Source organism: Ursus maritimus, unplaced genomic scaffold (assembly GCF_017311325.1).
Source record: "Ursus maritimus isolate PB19 unplaced genomic scaffold, ASM1731132v1 scaffold_2, whole genome shotgun sequence".
In the NCBI taxonomy this organism is placed as follows: domain Eukaryota; kingdom Metazoa; phylum Chordata; class Mammalia; order Carnivora; family Ursidae; genus Ursus; species Ursus maritimus.
Genome location: NW_024424452.1, coordinates 23,178,780 through 23,193,497, shown reverse-complemented (window position 1 = coordinate 23,193,497; position 14,718 = coordinate 23,178,780). Strand labels below are relative to the sequence as shown.

At 36.6% G+C, this 14,718-nt stretch overlaps 1 protein-coding gene across 1 annotated transcript in view; it reads left to right on the top strand.

Annotated features, from left to right (window-relative positions):
- LOC103668908 (ATP-binding cassette sub-family A member 3-like) overlaps positions 1 to 14,718 on the top strand; it is a 159,316-nt gene that overhangs the window by 1,701 nt on the left and 142,897 nt on the right. Inside the window, exons 3-4 of the mRNA XM_040636564.1 lie at positions 5,978 to 6,108; positions 9,142 to 9,295. Coding sequence (XP_040492498.1) covers positions 5,978 to 6,108; positions 9,142 to 9,295 — 285 coding nt within the window. The remainder of the gene's footprint in view (positions 1 to 5,977; positions 6,109 to 9,141; positions 9,296 to 14,718) is intronic.

Genomic DNA, 14,718 nt, shown 5'->3' with positions numbered 1-14,718 from the left:
TTTATTTATTTATTTATTTATTTATTTAGAAAGCGATATAAGTGAATGTAGTCGGGGGAGGAGCAGAGGGAAAGAGAGAATCTTAAGCAGACTCTGCTCCTCAAGCACAGAGCCTGACTCAGGGCCTGATCCCCAGGACCCTGACGTCATGACCTGAGCTGAAACCAAGAGTCAGACGCTCCCTGACTGAGCCACCCAGGCACCCCCCAGTTAGAGATTTTTAAATATTCACTGGGGTTGGCAAACTTTTCTGTAAAGGGCCAGATAGTAAATATATTAAGTTTTATGGGCTATGGGGTTTCTATCAAATATTCTTTTTTTTCTTTAAGAGCCCTTTAGAGATGTAAAAAAGATCCATAGCTCACAGGCCCATACCAAAACAGACTGCAGGGTAGATTTGACCTGCACAGGACCATAATGTGCTGACCTCTGGCTTAGAGTACTTTCTTAGACTGCTTTTGTTGTTGTTTTGTCTTTAATGACATTGATATTTTTAAAAGACTAGGCCAATTATTTTGCAGAAGCGTCTTAATTTGTATTTGATTGTTTCCTTACATTTAGTTTCAATTTGATCATTTGTGTTGAAAATATTACATCTTTCTTATAAGATCTTCTTAGTGAATCACTTTTGGAAGCATATTACCAGTTTGTTCCTCAGTTGGTGACATCATGCTTACTCATTTTAGTAAAATGGATTTCCACCGACTTCCCATTGTCAAGGCAGTTTTCCTCTTTGTAGTTAATAAGGAATCTGTAATTCTAAGAGTGCTTTCATGACCCTAGAAGCTTCCTTTGTGCCAAGTTGCAGTTATGACTCCCCCAAATTTAACTACTATTTTAACATCTAAGACCTTAGATTAGCTTTGCCTGCTTTTCACCTTATGAAATGGAGCTATTCAATATGTTCCATTATAGCACTCTGTGTTATATACAGTACGTATTATGTAGTTTTTATGTGTGTGCTTTCACTTAGCATTATATTTGTAAAGAATCATCCAAATTGTTGTGTGAGATCATAAGTCACTAATTTCTCTGTAGTATCCCATTATGTTAATATTATACAATCTATATGTTATTGACGAACATTTGGGTAGATTCCAGAGTTGAGCTATTATGAGTAGTGCCGTTATGAACATTTTTATAAGAACCTTTTGATGAACATATATATACCTTTCTGTTTGGTGTATAGCTAGGGGTGAAATTGTTGGTTCGTGGGGGATGTAACTATTTAGATTTACAGAAACGTTTGAGAGTTTCGGTTCCATATCTTCACCAATACTTGGTATGTTCTATCTTTTGACAGGAAGTAACTGGTAAAGTAACTGTTGGAAAATACAAAATACAACATCCGTCCATTTGTGGAGTCTCTATTCTGTTCCATTGGTCTGTGTGTCTGTTTTTGTGCCAATACCATGCTGTCTTGGTAATCACAGCTTTGTAATATAGCTTGAAGTCAGGCAACGTGGTGCCTCCGGCTTTTTCTTTTTCATCATTCCCTTGGTGATTTGGGGTCTTTTCTGGTTCCATACAAATTTTAGGATTTTTTGTTCCAGTTCTTTGAAAAATGCCAATGATATTTTAATAGGGATGATGACATTGAAAGTGTAAATTGCTCTGGGCCGGGTAGACATTTTAACAATGTTTATTCTTCCAATCCATGGGTATGGAACGTTTTCCCATTTTTCGTGTGTGTCTTCCTCAATTTCTTTCATAAGTATTCTGTAGTTTCTAAAGTATAGATGCTTTACTTCTTTAGTTAGATTTATTCCTAGGTATATCATGGTTTTTGTTGCTATTGTTAATTGAATTGATTCCTTAATTTCTCTTTCTACAATTACATTGTTAGCATATAGAAAAGCAACTGATTTCTGTGTATTGATTTTGTATCCTGCCACATTGCTGAATTGCTGTACGAGTTCTAGTAATTTGGGGGTGGAGTCTTTTGGGTTTTCCACATAAAGTATCATGTCTTCTGCGAAGAGAGAAAGTTTGACTTTTTCTTTGCCAATTTGAATGCCTTTTATTTATTTTTGTTGTCTGATTGCTGAGGCTAGAACTTCTAGCACTCTGTTGAACAATAGTGGTGAGAGTGGGCATCCCTGTTGTGTACCTGATCTTAAGGGAAAAGCTCTCACCTTTTCCCCATTGATAATGATATTTGCTGTGGGCTTGGTTTTTCTGATATTGAGGGATATTCCTTCTATCCCTTTACCCTGAAGAGTTTTAATCAGGAACGAATGTTGTATTTTGTCAAATGCTTTTTCTGCATCAATTGAGAGGATCATATGGTTCTTATCTTTTTTTTTTTTTTATTGATGTGCTGTCTCATGTTGATTGATTTGTGAATGTTGAACCACCTTGCATCCCAGGCATAAAACCCACTTGGTCGTAGTGAATAATCTTTTTAATGTACTGTTGGATCCTATTAGCTAGGCTCCTGTTGAGTATTTTGGCATCCATGTTCATCAGGGATATTGGTCTGTAATTCTCCTTTTTGGTGGGGTCTTTGCCTGGTTTTGGGATCAGGGTAATGCTGGCCTCATAGAAGGAGTTTGAAAGTTTTTCTTCTGTTTCTATTATTTGGGACAGTTTCAGTAGAATAGGTATTATTTTTTCTTTAAATGTGTGGTAGAATTCCCCTGGGAAGCTGTCTGGTCCTGGACTTTTGTTTTTGGGGAGCTTTTTGATTACTGCTTCAATTTTGTTACTGATTATTGGTCTATTCGGATTGTTTATTTCTTCCCGTTTCATTCTTAGTAGTTTGTAAGTTTCCAGGAAGGCATCCATTTCTTCCTACTTGGGTTTATTCTATGAATTTTATTTGCTAATATTTTGTTAAGAAATTTTACATGCATGTTTAAGACATTAGTCTATTTTTTAAATTTTTATTTTTTTATTTGAGAGAGAAAGCGAGAGAGAGAGCATGAGCCGGGTTAGGGGCAGAGGGAGAAGCAGACTCTCCACAGAGCAGGGAACCCAATGTGGGACTCGATCCTGGGACTCCAGGATCATGACCTGAGCCAAAGGCAGATGCTTAACTGACTCAGCCACCCAGGCACCTCAAGACACTAGTCTATTTTGTGTTCTTTGTTCCATGAGTTATTGAGAGTATATTGCCTAATTTCCATAATTCTATAACTAGAATTTTTCTAGTTATATTTTTGTTATTGGATTTAGTTTAATTGCATTATGTGAGAGAACATATTCTGAATGATGTAATCATTTGATGATGATGATTTTTGATTCTAAAATCATCCCAGATTTAGCCAGTGGGGTTTTTTTTTTTTTTTAAAGCAATGTCCTTTTGATGTATGTTTGTCAGCATTTGAGCACTTTCACTTTCTAACAGAACTACCTGTTCAGGCTGAACACCTTGTATTTTCTGTGCCCTAGAACTAGATTCAATCTATGAAGCAGTCTTAATTCCTCTTTTTTTAGGGATGGTATTAAGAAACTAAGATATGGGAAAAACAAGATGAGAGAGAGAGAGAGAGGAACAAAAACCCTCCCTTTGCTACCAATGTCCCTTCCTGAAGGTGCCAGTAGAAAGGTCACCACTTAACCCCCCACTTATAAGTGTTTCAGAATTGGCCTCCTGTTTACTTCTCCCCTCAGGGCCTGATAGGTCTCTGTAAATGTGTTCAGTGTGTCTGCCTCCCCACAATAAAACATAGGGAAAAACAAGTACTAAGTGTACTCATTACTACTGGGGTGTCTTTGCTTCTAGACTCTTCTAGTAGACAGATGTAGGATTTTTTTAAAAATCATGAGTTTATGTTGATACTTTCAATGCCAGCCCAACAATATAAGCCTCTTGTTTTCCTTCTCTCATTATATATTTGTACCTCCTTTCCCTCACAGAGCCCTAGATCCTAGCAGCATCAATGTACTCATTTGCCCTATCTTACAGAAAAGTATTTCTGAATTACTTATATTACGTACTACTACCCTAGCACACTTACAAGATTTCTTTGCAGTTGTTTTTCTTCTTAGACTATATTCAGCTAGGGGTATTTGTCAACATACTGTGCCTAAAATTTACTTGGGCTAATTCTTTTTCTTTCTTCTTGTGGTTGTTATCAGTTTAATATCTATTTAGGATTCACTTATATTCTTATTAAGTTTTAGTAATTATACCCCTCTGTGTTGATTTAACTTTATTTTTGAGTATGTAAAAGATTAACAATAAATGAAAGTCAAACTTGTATTAAAATGTATAATTAGAGAACTGGCATTGCCTCTACAATCCCTTCTAGCCTGTTCTCATCCACCCACTGTAGGTAACCAATACTGTTAGTGCCTGATTTATTCTTTTTGTGTTTCTTTTGACAAAAATAATGTTGCTACATGTATGCATGTATTTCTGGGTATGTGTGTGAGTCTGTGTATGTGTGTCTATATATTTTTTCTTTCTATTCCTTATTGTCCTTTCTTATACAAGAGCATACTATATAAACTCTTCTGTAGTTTGGTTTTTCTTTCTAGTAATATAGTGGGATGAAACTCATCTCTCTCTCTCTCTCTTTTTTTTTTTTTTTTTTTTATTTAAAGTAGGCTCCTTGCCCAGCATGGAGCACATGCAGGGCTTGAACTCACAACCCCAAGGTCAAGACCTGAGCTGAAATCAAGAGTTAGACTCTTAATCAGCTGAGCCACCCAGATGCCCCAAAAGCTCATCTTTTAATACACCTTGATATTTACCCATTGTGTTTCCATATAAATTTTAGAATTGGCTTGTAATGTTTCATAAAAAATGTTTGGATTTTTTGGGGGAAGTATTTTATTTTATTTTTAAAATTTTATTTACCAGTTTTATTTGTATTTTATTTATGATTGACAAATAAAGACTGTATGTATATATTTTGGTTATATAATATGATGTTTTGATATACATATACCTTCATTATCACAATCAAGCTAAATAACATATCCATCAGCTCTCTTGAGATCTATTCTAGAAGATTGATATTTTATTATGTTTTGTTTTGTTTTATTTAAATCCAAGTTAGTTAACAAGTTGTTTTGATTTTTACTAGAATTATATCAACTCCATATGTCAATTTTTACAGAAATGACATCTTTACAATAAGAATCTTTGCACATGTTATATGACTTTATTTTAAAAATCTTACTTCTCTCCTTAATTATTTATGTTTTCTTGTAGAGAGGCTATTGAAGACTTCAATAACCTGTTTACATTGGAAATATTTTAATTTTTAAGAAAAAACTTTAGTCATTTAAGTTACCTGTATGTGTGTCGTTGTGTGCGTGTCATTTTGAGAGTGTGGTTTTTTTTTAATTTCATAGAGATTAATTTGTGAATAAGAAAAGTAACCACTACTTCCATTTTTTAATTTTTAATTTAAATTATACAATTGTTTTCTAGAATACAATTTATTCTACTATTATTTTTTGAAATACACTTTCTTTTTTTTTATTTTTATTTTTTATTTTTATTTATTTACTCGACAGAGATAGAGACAGCCAGCGAGAGAGGGAACACAAGCAGGGGGAGTGGGAGAGGAAGAAGCAGTCTCACAGCGGAGGAGCCTGATGTGGGGCTCGATCCCATAACGCCGGGATCACGCCCTGAGCTGAAGGCAGATGCTTAACCTCTGTGCCACCCAAGCGCCCCTGAAATACACTTTCTGCAGAGATAATTTGTCACTTATTTCCTTTCAAAAATTTTTTTAATCCCTGGATTTCAAAATACAATTAAAAAGTTCCGCTTGTCATAGTTTACCTTAATGTAGTTATTGTAATGATTAAATATTGTTTATAATGTGTTCCAACTTTTATAAAACACAAGAATTTTTGTGTATCGCAGATATCCATTAGGTCATCTGTACTGTCAATGTTTGAGTAATAATGTTTTAAAATGTGTTACAACAAGGATTATGTTATTCGTGTACAGATAGGGATAATCATTAGACGTGTTCCATTTATGTGATGACTTAGTGAGATTTTCTCTCTGCAGTTCGAGGCTTTTCTTCAGAAGCAGAGTTTGAGAAGTACGTCGAGTATGAAAGGAAGCCTAAGGTTCAGGTGCTGGCTGCGATCGTATTTGATCATGACTTCAAACACAGCGATGACAGTTTGCCACTTCAGGTAAGAAATTTTTGTCTAAAGACTTTATAATTATATGTTAGATTTTAGAGATTTAATGAGATACAGGTAACCTCCCCATTTTATAAATGGGAAAGATTGTAAGTTGCCCAAGATCCTAACTACTAGTATATAACAGTACAGGGATTTGAATCCTGTGCCAACTTTGTTTGCTTGTTTGTTTGTTTTTAAAGATTTTATTTATTTATTTGTCAGAAAGAGAGCACATAAAGCAGAGGGAGTGGCAGGCAGAGGGAGAGGCAGGCTTCCACTGAGCAGGGAGCACAATGCAGGACTCAATCCCAGCACCGTGGGATCGTGACCTGAGCCGAAGGTAGACGCTTAACCAACTGAGCCACCCAGGTGTCCCCGTGCCAACTTATTTTAATACCTGTGCTTTTAACCATTACATTATACTAATGTATAACATGAGGAGAAAACTTTTATCTGCTGCCTTATGGTCTTATATTCAGAAAATAGAGTAACAGGAGCTTTAGTAAGGATATTCACTTTATTAATCTCCCTGACCAAGCAGATGTTTCCAGTCTTGCAAATGGTGCTTAAGAAAATAACAATGTAGCTGGGTAAAAAAGATGGCTGGCAATGTCTATTCCCTGCTTAAATTCCTTCTGGAATTTCAGGTAGTGCATATCTGTAATATATTTAAACTTTTTAATGAGCTAATTTTAAGTGTAATTGCCATTCTAACTTTGTATCTGAAGTGACTTTTATAACAAAGCTATTATATGAAAGTTACAAGCAAAAACAAAAACAAAAACACTTCACTAATATCTGGACCTCTTTTAAGCTGAGGTAGCTCCCTTTGCTAGGACTGTGAACTCCAGGAGTTCTTACACCCTCTTGATAGAACTTTCCACCTGCTGCTTGTTTTTGCTTTGGTAAATGCCTCCTTTTTTGTACTTTGTATCATGTTTTAATGTATTTGTTTTATGTCTCCAAAGAGGAAATTGCTTTAACTTTCAGAATTCTTGATTATCACTGTTGGCATGAAGGGAAGCTTCTATAACCCCACCGGTAACTCATTTGGAGGTCCTTGAAGTGTTAGTTTGGCCTTTAAAATAAAGGCATATACATATATAGCAGTAGAGATTCCAACATGAAAGACTTCTTTCTTTTGAGTGAACTACCTGATTTCTCTTCTAAATCTCTAGTATCAGCTTTTAGAGTTTTCCAGGTTGCGTCAGAATTAGGACAGACCCCAAGGAAGACTCTGATAACATCCCTCAAGGAGAGAAAATGGATAGTGTTTGAACTTTGGTGACTTGGTGTGTCTCTTTACCACATGGTAGAGATGAGCCACCCAGGGTTGAGGGAAATGATCAAACTATAGTATTTATGCGTAGAGCCTAATCCTGTTCCGGATACAAGTGTTTGCTAATGGAAGGAAGGAAGGAGAAAGAAAAATCACCAGCAGGATGGTAGGTAGCCTTTCTTTCTATTCCTTCCTCTCCTCACTTTCCCCAGCTGAACCTACTTTACAGTAAGTACTGCTTCAAAAGTATATGCTGATGGTGATACAGGTTCATTGGTATGTATAGAGCCTCTGACTCAAATTTCAAATAACTTTGGTGCAGTACAAGCTTCGTTTTTGTTGACAGTTCGCTGTGTCTAGCATTTAGAATGGATACCTGACAAGATTTTCCCCAGCTTATTTCCCCTGGTGCCTGTTCTTTTTTCCCACAATTTATGAAACAGAATGTCTTATGTTTTCTGAGTTCATGACCTCCTGTACCCTCCCTGTCCCCAGAACCAACTCTTTGGTAACTTAGCTGATTTTCCTGGGTGAGACCTCTCTTTATCGTAGGTAACACCATGATGCACTAAGAACATAGGAAAGATCATGTCTCTGTGCTGTGTGAAACACTCCAGGGGTTCTCCATGAGCTACAGAAGGTCCTTTGTGTGGAGTACAGGGTCATCAGTGACCTGTTTTCTGAAGAGCCCTCCAGCCTCGTGTTGCCTCTTCTTTCTTTGAACTTCATGCTCTAGCAATGTTGAACCCCTAGTAGTTGTTTGTATGTATTGTGTGATCTCTTGCTTCTCTGCCTTTGATCACATTATCCTCTCTCCTTTTGATGTTCTGCCTGTCCGCCTTTGTCTGGGATAACTCTTACTATTAATGTGTGTAAAATTATTGCTGTAACTACCTATCCAAAGTCTCCCCGTCTCTCTTCTCTGCTCCCTGAGCACGTGGTCAGTTCCTTGAGGTCAAGAACTGTGTATTAATAATATTCAAGCATGCTGTAGCTACTTACAGTGTTGCTTTTGAATTACTGAATTGTATGAATGTTTGCCTAGACTTGGTGTACTTGCCTGTTCCTTCTCACACGGACTTCTCTGTTCGGCCTCTACTGACCTTTGGCAACTGTAGCCTCTTGCCTTGTCAGGCTACTCAGATCTACTCTTACTTACCCCGAGGTTGGGTCAGCTCTCTAGATGTATCGTTTACTTTTCATGTAATATTTAAAATATGCAGCGTTCTACTTTTAAATTTTATTTAAAATATGCAGCATTCTACATTTAAATTTTATTTAAAATATGCAGCATTCTACATTTAAATTTTATTATCCCTATATCTGGGCTTTTTCCTTTTCTGTTAGTTACTTTTTGAAGAGGGAGATAATCTTTACCATAATTGGCTAACATAATAGGAAAGAAAATTAATAGAACTGTTTGAGGTCTCACGGAGTTAGGCAAGCCAGTTGTGGGTGTAGAAAAATACATTTGTAATGATCAAGGTACCATTGTTGGCATCTTTGTAATTCAGAGGCAAAATGCCTGAAGATGAAAGAGCAGAGATATAAATTTAATTGATTTCAAACTTTGACTGTGATTATGGCACCTGAGGCTTGCTGCTTGTCCCTTGTGTCAGTGATACTGCCACTTCTAATCATTTAGAATCCTGAATTGCTCAGACAAATTTTAGCTTTGTATTTTCTTTTCCTTTCACTGCTCATACATGCTTTTTAGTGCTCATTGGTCTAACATGTTTTTTGCTTTCTATTGTTTATTCTAGGTAAAATATCATCTGCGTTTGGGTGCAGGTACTGAGAAATCTTCAAATTTGCTAAGCTCCTTAAAAGATACTGGATGGAATACACATCTTCTCTTTCCAGAGTTACCTTCTGTAGAACCCAGGAACCCATTTGATGATGATGGAGGAGATCCTGGTGAGCAGGCCTCCAGCGTCCTTATATTAATATTTTGGTTGCAAGCTAGCAACGTGTGTGAATCATTTTTTTCAATGAGAGAAAAAGTTTATTCATTGTGGCAGTGCATTTTTAAAATTGAGTTTTTTATTGTAAAAGCAAGCATATAGAGCATTTTTGAACTTTATCAGTGTGTATCCTTGCATTTATATCGTCTTAGTTAGTAAAAGTTGGCTCTGCTGACTTAATAGACTCATCTCTATAAACTAACATTGCCTGCATATTTATGGTTCTAAATTATTATTATTTTTTAATATAAATTTTGGTTAGTTAACAGAGAGTGCGATGTTGGTTTCTGGAGTAGAATTCATTGATTCATCACTTACATACAATACCCAGTGCTCATCACAGCAAGTGCCTTCTTTAATCCCCATTACCCATCTAGCTCATCCCCCATCCACCTCCCTCCATTTGTTCTCTATCCTTAAGAGTCTTGTATGGCTTGTTTCCCTCTCTTTTTTCTTTTCCTCCTTCCCATATGTTTGTCTGTTCCTAAATTCCACATGAGTGAGATCATATGGTATTTATCTTTCTCTGACTGACTTACTTCACTTAGCATTATATACACTAGCTCCATCCACATCACTGCAAATAGCAAGATTTCATTCTTTTTGATGGCTGAGTAATATTCCATTATATATGTATACCACATCTTCTTCATCCATTCATCAGTCAGTGGATATTTGGGCTTTTTCCATAGTTTGGCTATTGTTGATAATGTTGCTATAAACATCTGGGTGCATGTTCTCCTTCAGATCTGTTTTTTTGTGTCCTTTTGGTAAATACCTACTAGTGCAATTGCTGGATCATAGGGTAGTTCTATTTTTAACTTTTTGAGGAACCTCTGAACTCTTCTCGAGAGTGGCCACACCAGTTTGCATTCCCACCAACAGTGCAAGAGTGTTCCTCTTTCTCTGCATCCTCGCCAACAGCTGTTGTTTCTTGCATTATTAATTTTAGCCCTCCTGAGGGTGTGAGGTGGTATCTCATTGAGGTTTTCATTTGTATTTCCCTGAGTGATGTTAAGCATCTTTTCATGTGTCTCTTAGCCATATGGATGTCTTCTTTGGAAAAGTGTCCATTCATGTCTTCTGCCCATTTCCTAACTGGATTATTTGGTTTTTTGGGGTGTTGAATTTGGTAAGTTCTTTATAGATTTTGGATACTAACCCTTTATCAGATATGTCATTTGCAAATATCTTCTCCCGTTCCATAGGCTGTCTTTTAGTTTTAGTTGATTGTTTGCTTAACCTGTGCAAAAGCTTTTTGTCCTGATGAAGTCCCAATAGTTCAGTTTTTATTTTGTTTCCCTTCCTCCAGCGACATGTCTAATAAGAAGTTGCTACGGCTGAGGTCAAAGAGGTTTCTGCCCATGTTCTCCTCTAGGATTTTGATGGTTTCCTTTCTCACATTGAAGTCTTTCATCCATTTTGAATATATTTTTGTGTATTGTGTAATAAAGTGGTCCCGTTTCATTCTTCTGCATGTTGCTGTCCAGTTTTCCCAACCCCATTTATTGAAGAGACTGTCTTTTTCCCCCTGGATATTCTTTCCTGCTTTGTTGAAGATTAGTTGACCATATAGTTGTGGGTCCATTTCTGGCTTCTCTATTCTGTTCCATTGATCTATATGTCTGTTTTTGTGCCAGTATCATACTGTCTTTTTTTTTTTTTTTTGAAGATTTTATTTATTTATTTATTCAACAGAGATAGAGACAGCCAGTGAGAGAGGGAATACAAGCAGGGGGAGTGGGAGAGGAAGAAGCAGGCTCACAGCAGAGGAGCCTGATGTGGGGCTCGATCCCACAACGCTGGGATCACGCCCTGAGCCGAAGGCAGACGCTTAACCGCTGTGCCACCCAGGTGCCCCCAGTATCATACTGTCTTGATGGCTATAGCTTTGTGATACAGCTTGAAATCCAGAATCCTCATACCTCCAGTTTTGTTTTTCTTTTTCACAATTTTTTGACTATTCGGGGTCTTTTGTGGTTCCACACAAATTATAGGATTGTTTGTTCTAGGTTTGTGAAAAATGCTGGTGGCATTTTGATAGGGATTGCATTAAATGTATAGATTGCTTTAGGTAATACAGACATTTTAACAATACGTGTTCTTCCAATCCATGAGCATGGAATGCTTTTCCATTTCTTTGTGTCCTCTTCAGTTTCTGTCATAAGTGTCCTGCAGTTTTCAGAGTACAGATATTTTACTTCTTTAGTTAGATTCATTCCTAGGTATCTTACTGTTTTTGGTGCAATTGCAAATGGGATCAATTCCTTGATTTCTTTTTCTGCTGCTTTGTTGTTGGCATAGAGAAATGCAAAAGATTTCTTCACTTTGATTTTATATCCTGCAACTTTGCTGAATTCATGTAAGAGTTCTAGTAATTTTTTGGTGGAGTCTTTTGGGTTTTCTACATAGAGTATTGTGTTGTCTGTAAATAGTGAAAGTTTGACTTCTTCCTTGCCAATTTGGATGCCTTTTATTTATTTTTGTTGTCTAATCAGACAAACTAAGACTTCCAGTACTATGTTAAATAACAGTGGTGAGAGCAGACATCCTTGTCTTGTTCCTGACTGTAGGGGAAAGGCTCTCAGTATTTCCCCATTGAGGATGATATTAGCTGTTGGCCTTTATGACGCTGAGGTACGTTCCATCTATCCCTACTTTGTTGAGGGTTTTTATCAAGAAAGGATGCTGTATTTTGACAAATGCTTTTTCTTCATCTATTGGCAGGATCATATGGTTCCTCTCCTCTCTTTAATTAATATGGTGTATCACGCTGATTGATTTGCAGATGTTGAACCACCCTTGCAGCCCAGGAATAAATCCCTCTTGATCATGGTGAATAATTCATTAAATGTTGAAATTCCGTTGAAAACTGTTGAATTCAATTTGCTAATATTTTATTGCATCCATGTTCATCAGGGATATTGGCCTATAATTCTCCTTTTTAGTGGGATCTTTGGTTTTGGAATCAAGGTAATGCTGGCCTCATAGAATGAATTTGGAAGTTTTCCTTCCATTTCTACTTTTTGAAACAGTTTGAGGAGAATAGATATTAACTCTTCTTTCAGTGTCTGATAGAATTCCCCTGGGAATCTATCTGGCCCTGGACTTTTGTTTGTTGGGAAATTTTAAATTACTGATTCAGTTTCTTTGCTGGTAATGGGTCTGTTCAGATTTTCTATTTCTCCCTGTTTCAGTTTTGGTCATTTGTATGTTGCTAGAAATTTGTCCATTTCTTCCTGGATGCTCAGTTTGTTGGCATATAATTTTTCATAGTATTCTCTTATAATTGTATTTCTGCAGTGTTGGTTGTGATATGTCCTCTTTCATTCATGTTTTTATCTATTTGGGTTCTTTTATCTTTTTGATAAATCTGGCTATGGGTTTATCAATTTTATTAATTCTTTTGAAGAATTAATTCTTTGAAAAATGAGCTCTTAGTTTCATTAATCTGAAATCTCTTAATTTTGTAATTTTTTTGTTTCTATATTATTTATTTCTGCTCTAATCTTTATTATTTCCCTTCTTCTGCCAGCCTGAGGCTTTATTTGCCGTTCCTTTTCTAGCTTCTTTAGGAGTAAAGTTAGATTGTGTATTTGAGACTTTTCTTGCTTCTTGAATTAGGCTCATATTGCAATATACTTCCCTTTAGGACTGTCTTCGCTGCATCACAAAGGTTTCAGACTGTTGTGTTTTCATTTTTTTTTGCTTCCATGTATTTTTTTAATGTAATAACTGTCATGTTTATTTATTTATTTATTTACATTCAGTTAGCCACCATACAGCACATCATTAGTTTTTGATGTAGTATTCAGTGATTCATTAGTTGTGTATAACACCCAGTGCTCATCATAACACATGCCCTCCTTAATACCCATCACCCAGTTACCCCATCCCTGCTCCCTTCTGTAACCCTAAGTTTGTTTCTAGGAGTCCAGAGTCTCTCATGGTTTGTCTCCTTCTCTGATATCTTCCCATTCAGTTTTCCTTTCCTTCCCCTATTGTCCTCTGCACTATTTCTTATGTTCCACATATGAATGAAACCATATGATAATTGTTTTTCTCTGATTGACTTACTTCACTTAAGTAAGTGGAACCTCCAGTTCCATCCATGTCAATGTAAATGGTAGATATTCATTCTTTCTGATGGCTGAGTGATATTCCATTGTATATATGTATACTTTTCATTTTTTTTAAAGATTATTTACTTATTTATTTGAGATAGAGGAGTGAGCATGAGTGGGGGGAGGGGCAGAGGGCAAGGGTGATGCAAACTCCGTGCTGAGCAGAGAGCCCAACACAAGGCTCAATCCTAAGACACCGAGATCATGATGTGAGCAGAAGGCAGATGCTTAAACAACTGAGCCACCCATGCGCCCCGAGATTTATTTATTTATTTGAGAGAGAGAGAGTGCACATGTGAGCAGGGGGAGGGGCAGAGAGAGAGGGAGAGAGAGAATCCTCAAGTAGACTCCCTGCTTGAGTGCATAACCCCTCACAGGGCTGTATCTCAGGACCCTGAGATCATGACCTGAACCAAAATCAAGAGTCTGATGCCTAATCAACTGAAGCACTCAAGAACCCTCTTTATATATTCTGGATATTAACCCTTTATCAGTTATATGGTTTGTGAATATTTCCTCCCATTCCATTGGTTGCCTTTTCACTCTGTTGATTGTTTCCTTCACTGTGCACTGTGTAGAAGCTTTTAAGTTTGAAGTCTTCTCATTTGTTTGTTTTCTGCTTTTGTCACCTGTGCTTTTGGTGTCATATCTAGGAGATCCATTGCGAAATCTAATGTCATGAAGCTTTTGCCCTATATGTTTTCTTCTCGAGTTTTGTTATGTTTAGGTCTTTAATCTCTTTTGATTTAACTTTTATGTGCAGTTTAAGGTAGGAATCCAACTTCATTCTTTTGCATGTGGATATCCAGTTTATCCAGCACCATTTGTTTTGAAGAGAGTGTCCTTTCCCCTGGTGGCCTTGTTGAAGGTCATTTGACCATATATGTGAGAATTTATTTCTGGACTGTCTGTTCTCTTGGTCTCTATGTCTGTCTTTATGCTGCTACTATACCAATACTCTTTTGATTACTGTAATTTTGCATTATATTTTGAAATCAGGAAGTGTGAGGACTCCAGCTCACAAGAGCAAGTGCTCTCTTTGCTTAAGATTGTTTTGGTTATTCAACGTTCTTTGCAATTTCATATGTATTTTAGGACTGTTTTCTCTGTTTCTGCAAAAAAGGCCATTGGGATTTTTTTTTAAGTTTTTATTTAAATTCCAGTTAGTTAACATACAGTGTAATATTACTTTTGGGTATACAATTTAGTGATTCAGCACTTCCATACATACACCTGGTGCTCATCACAAGGA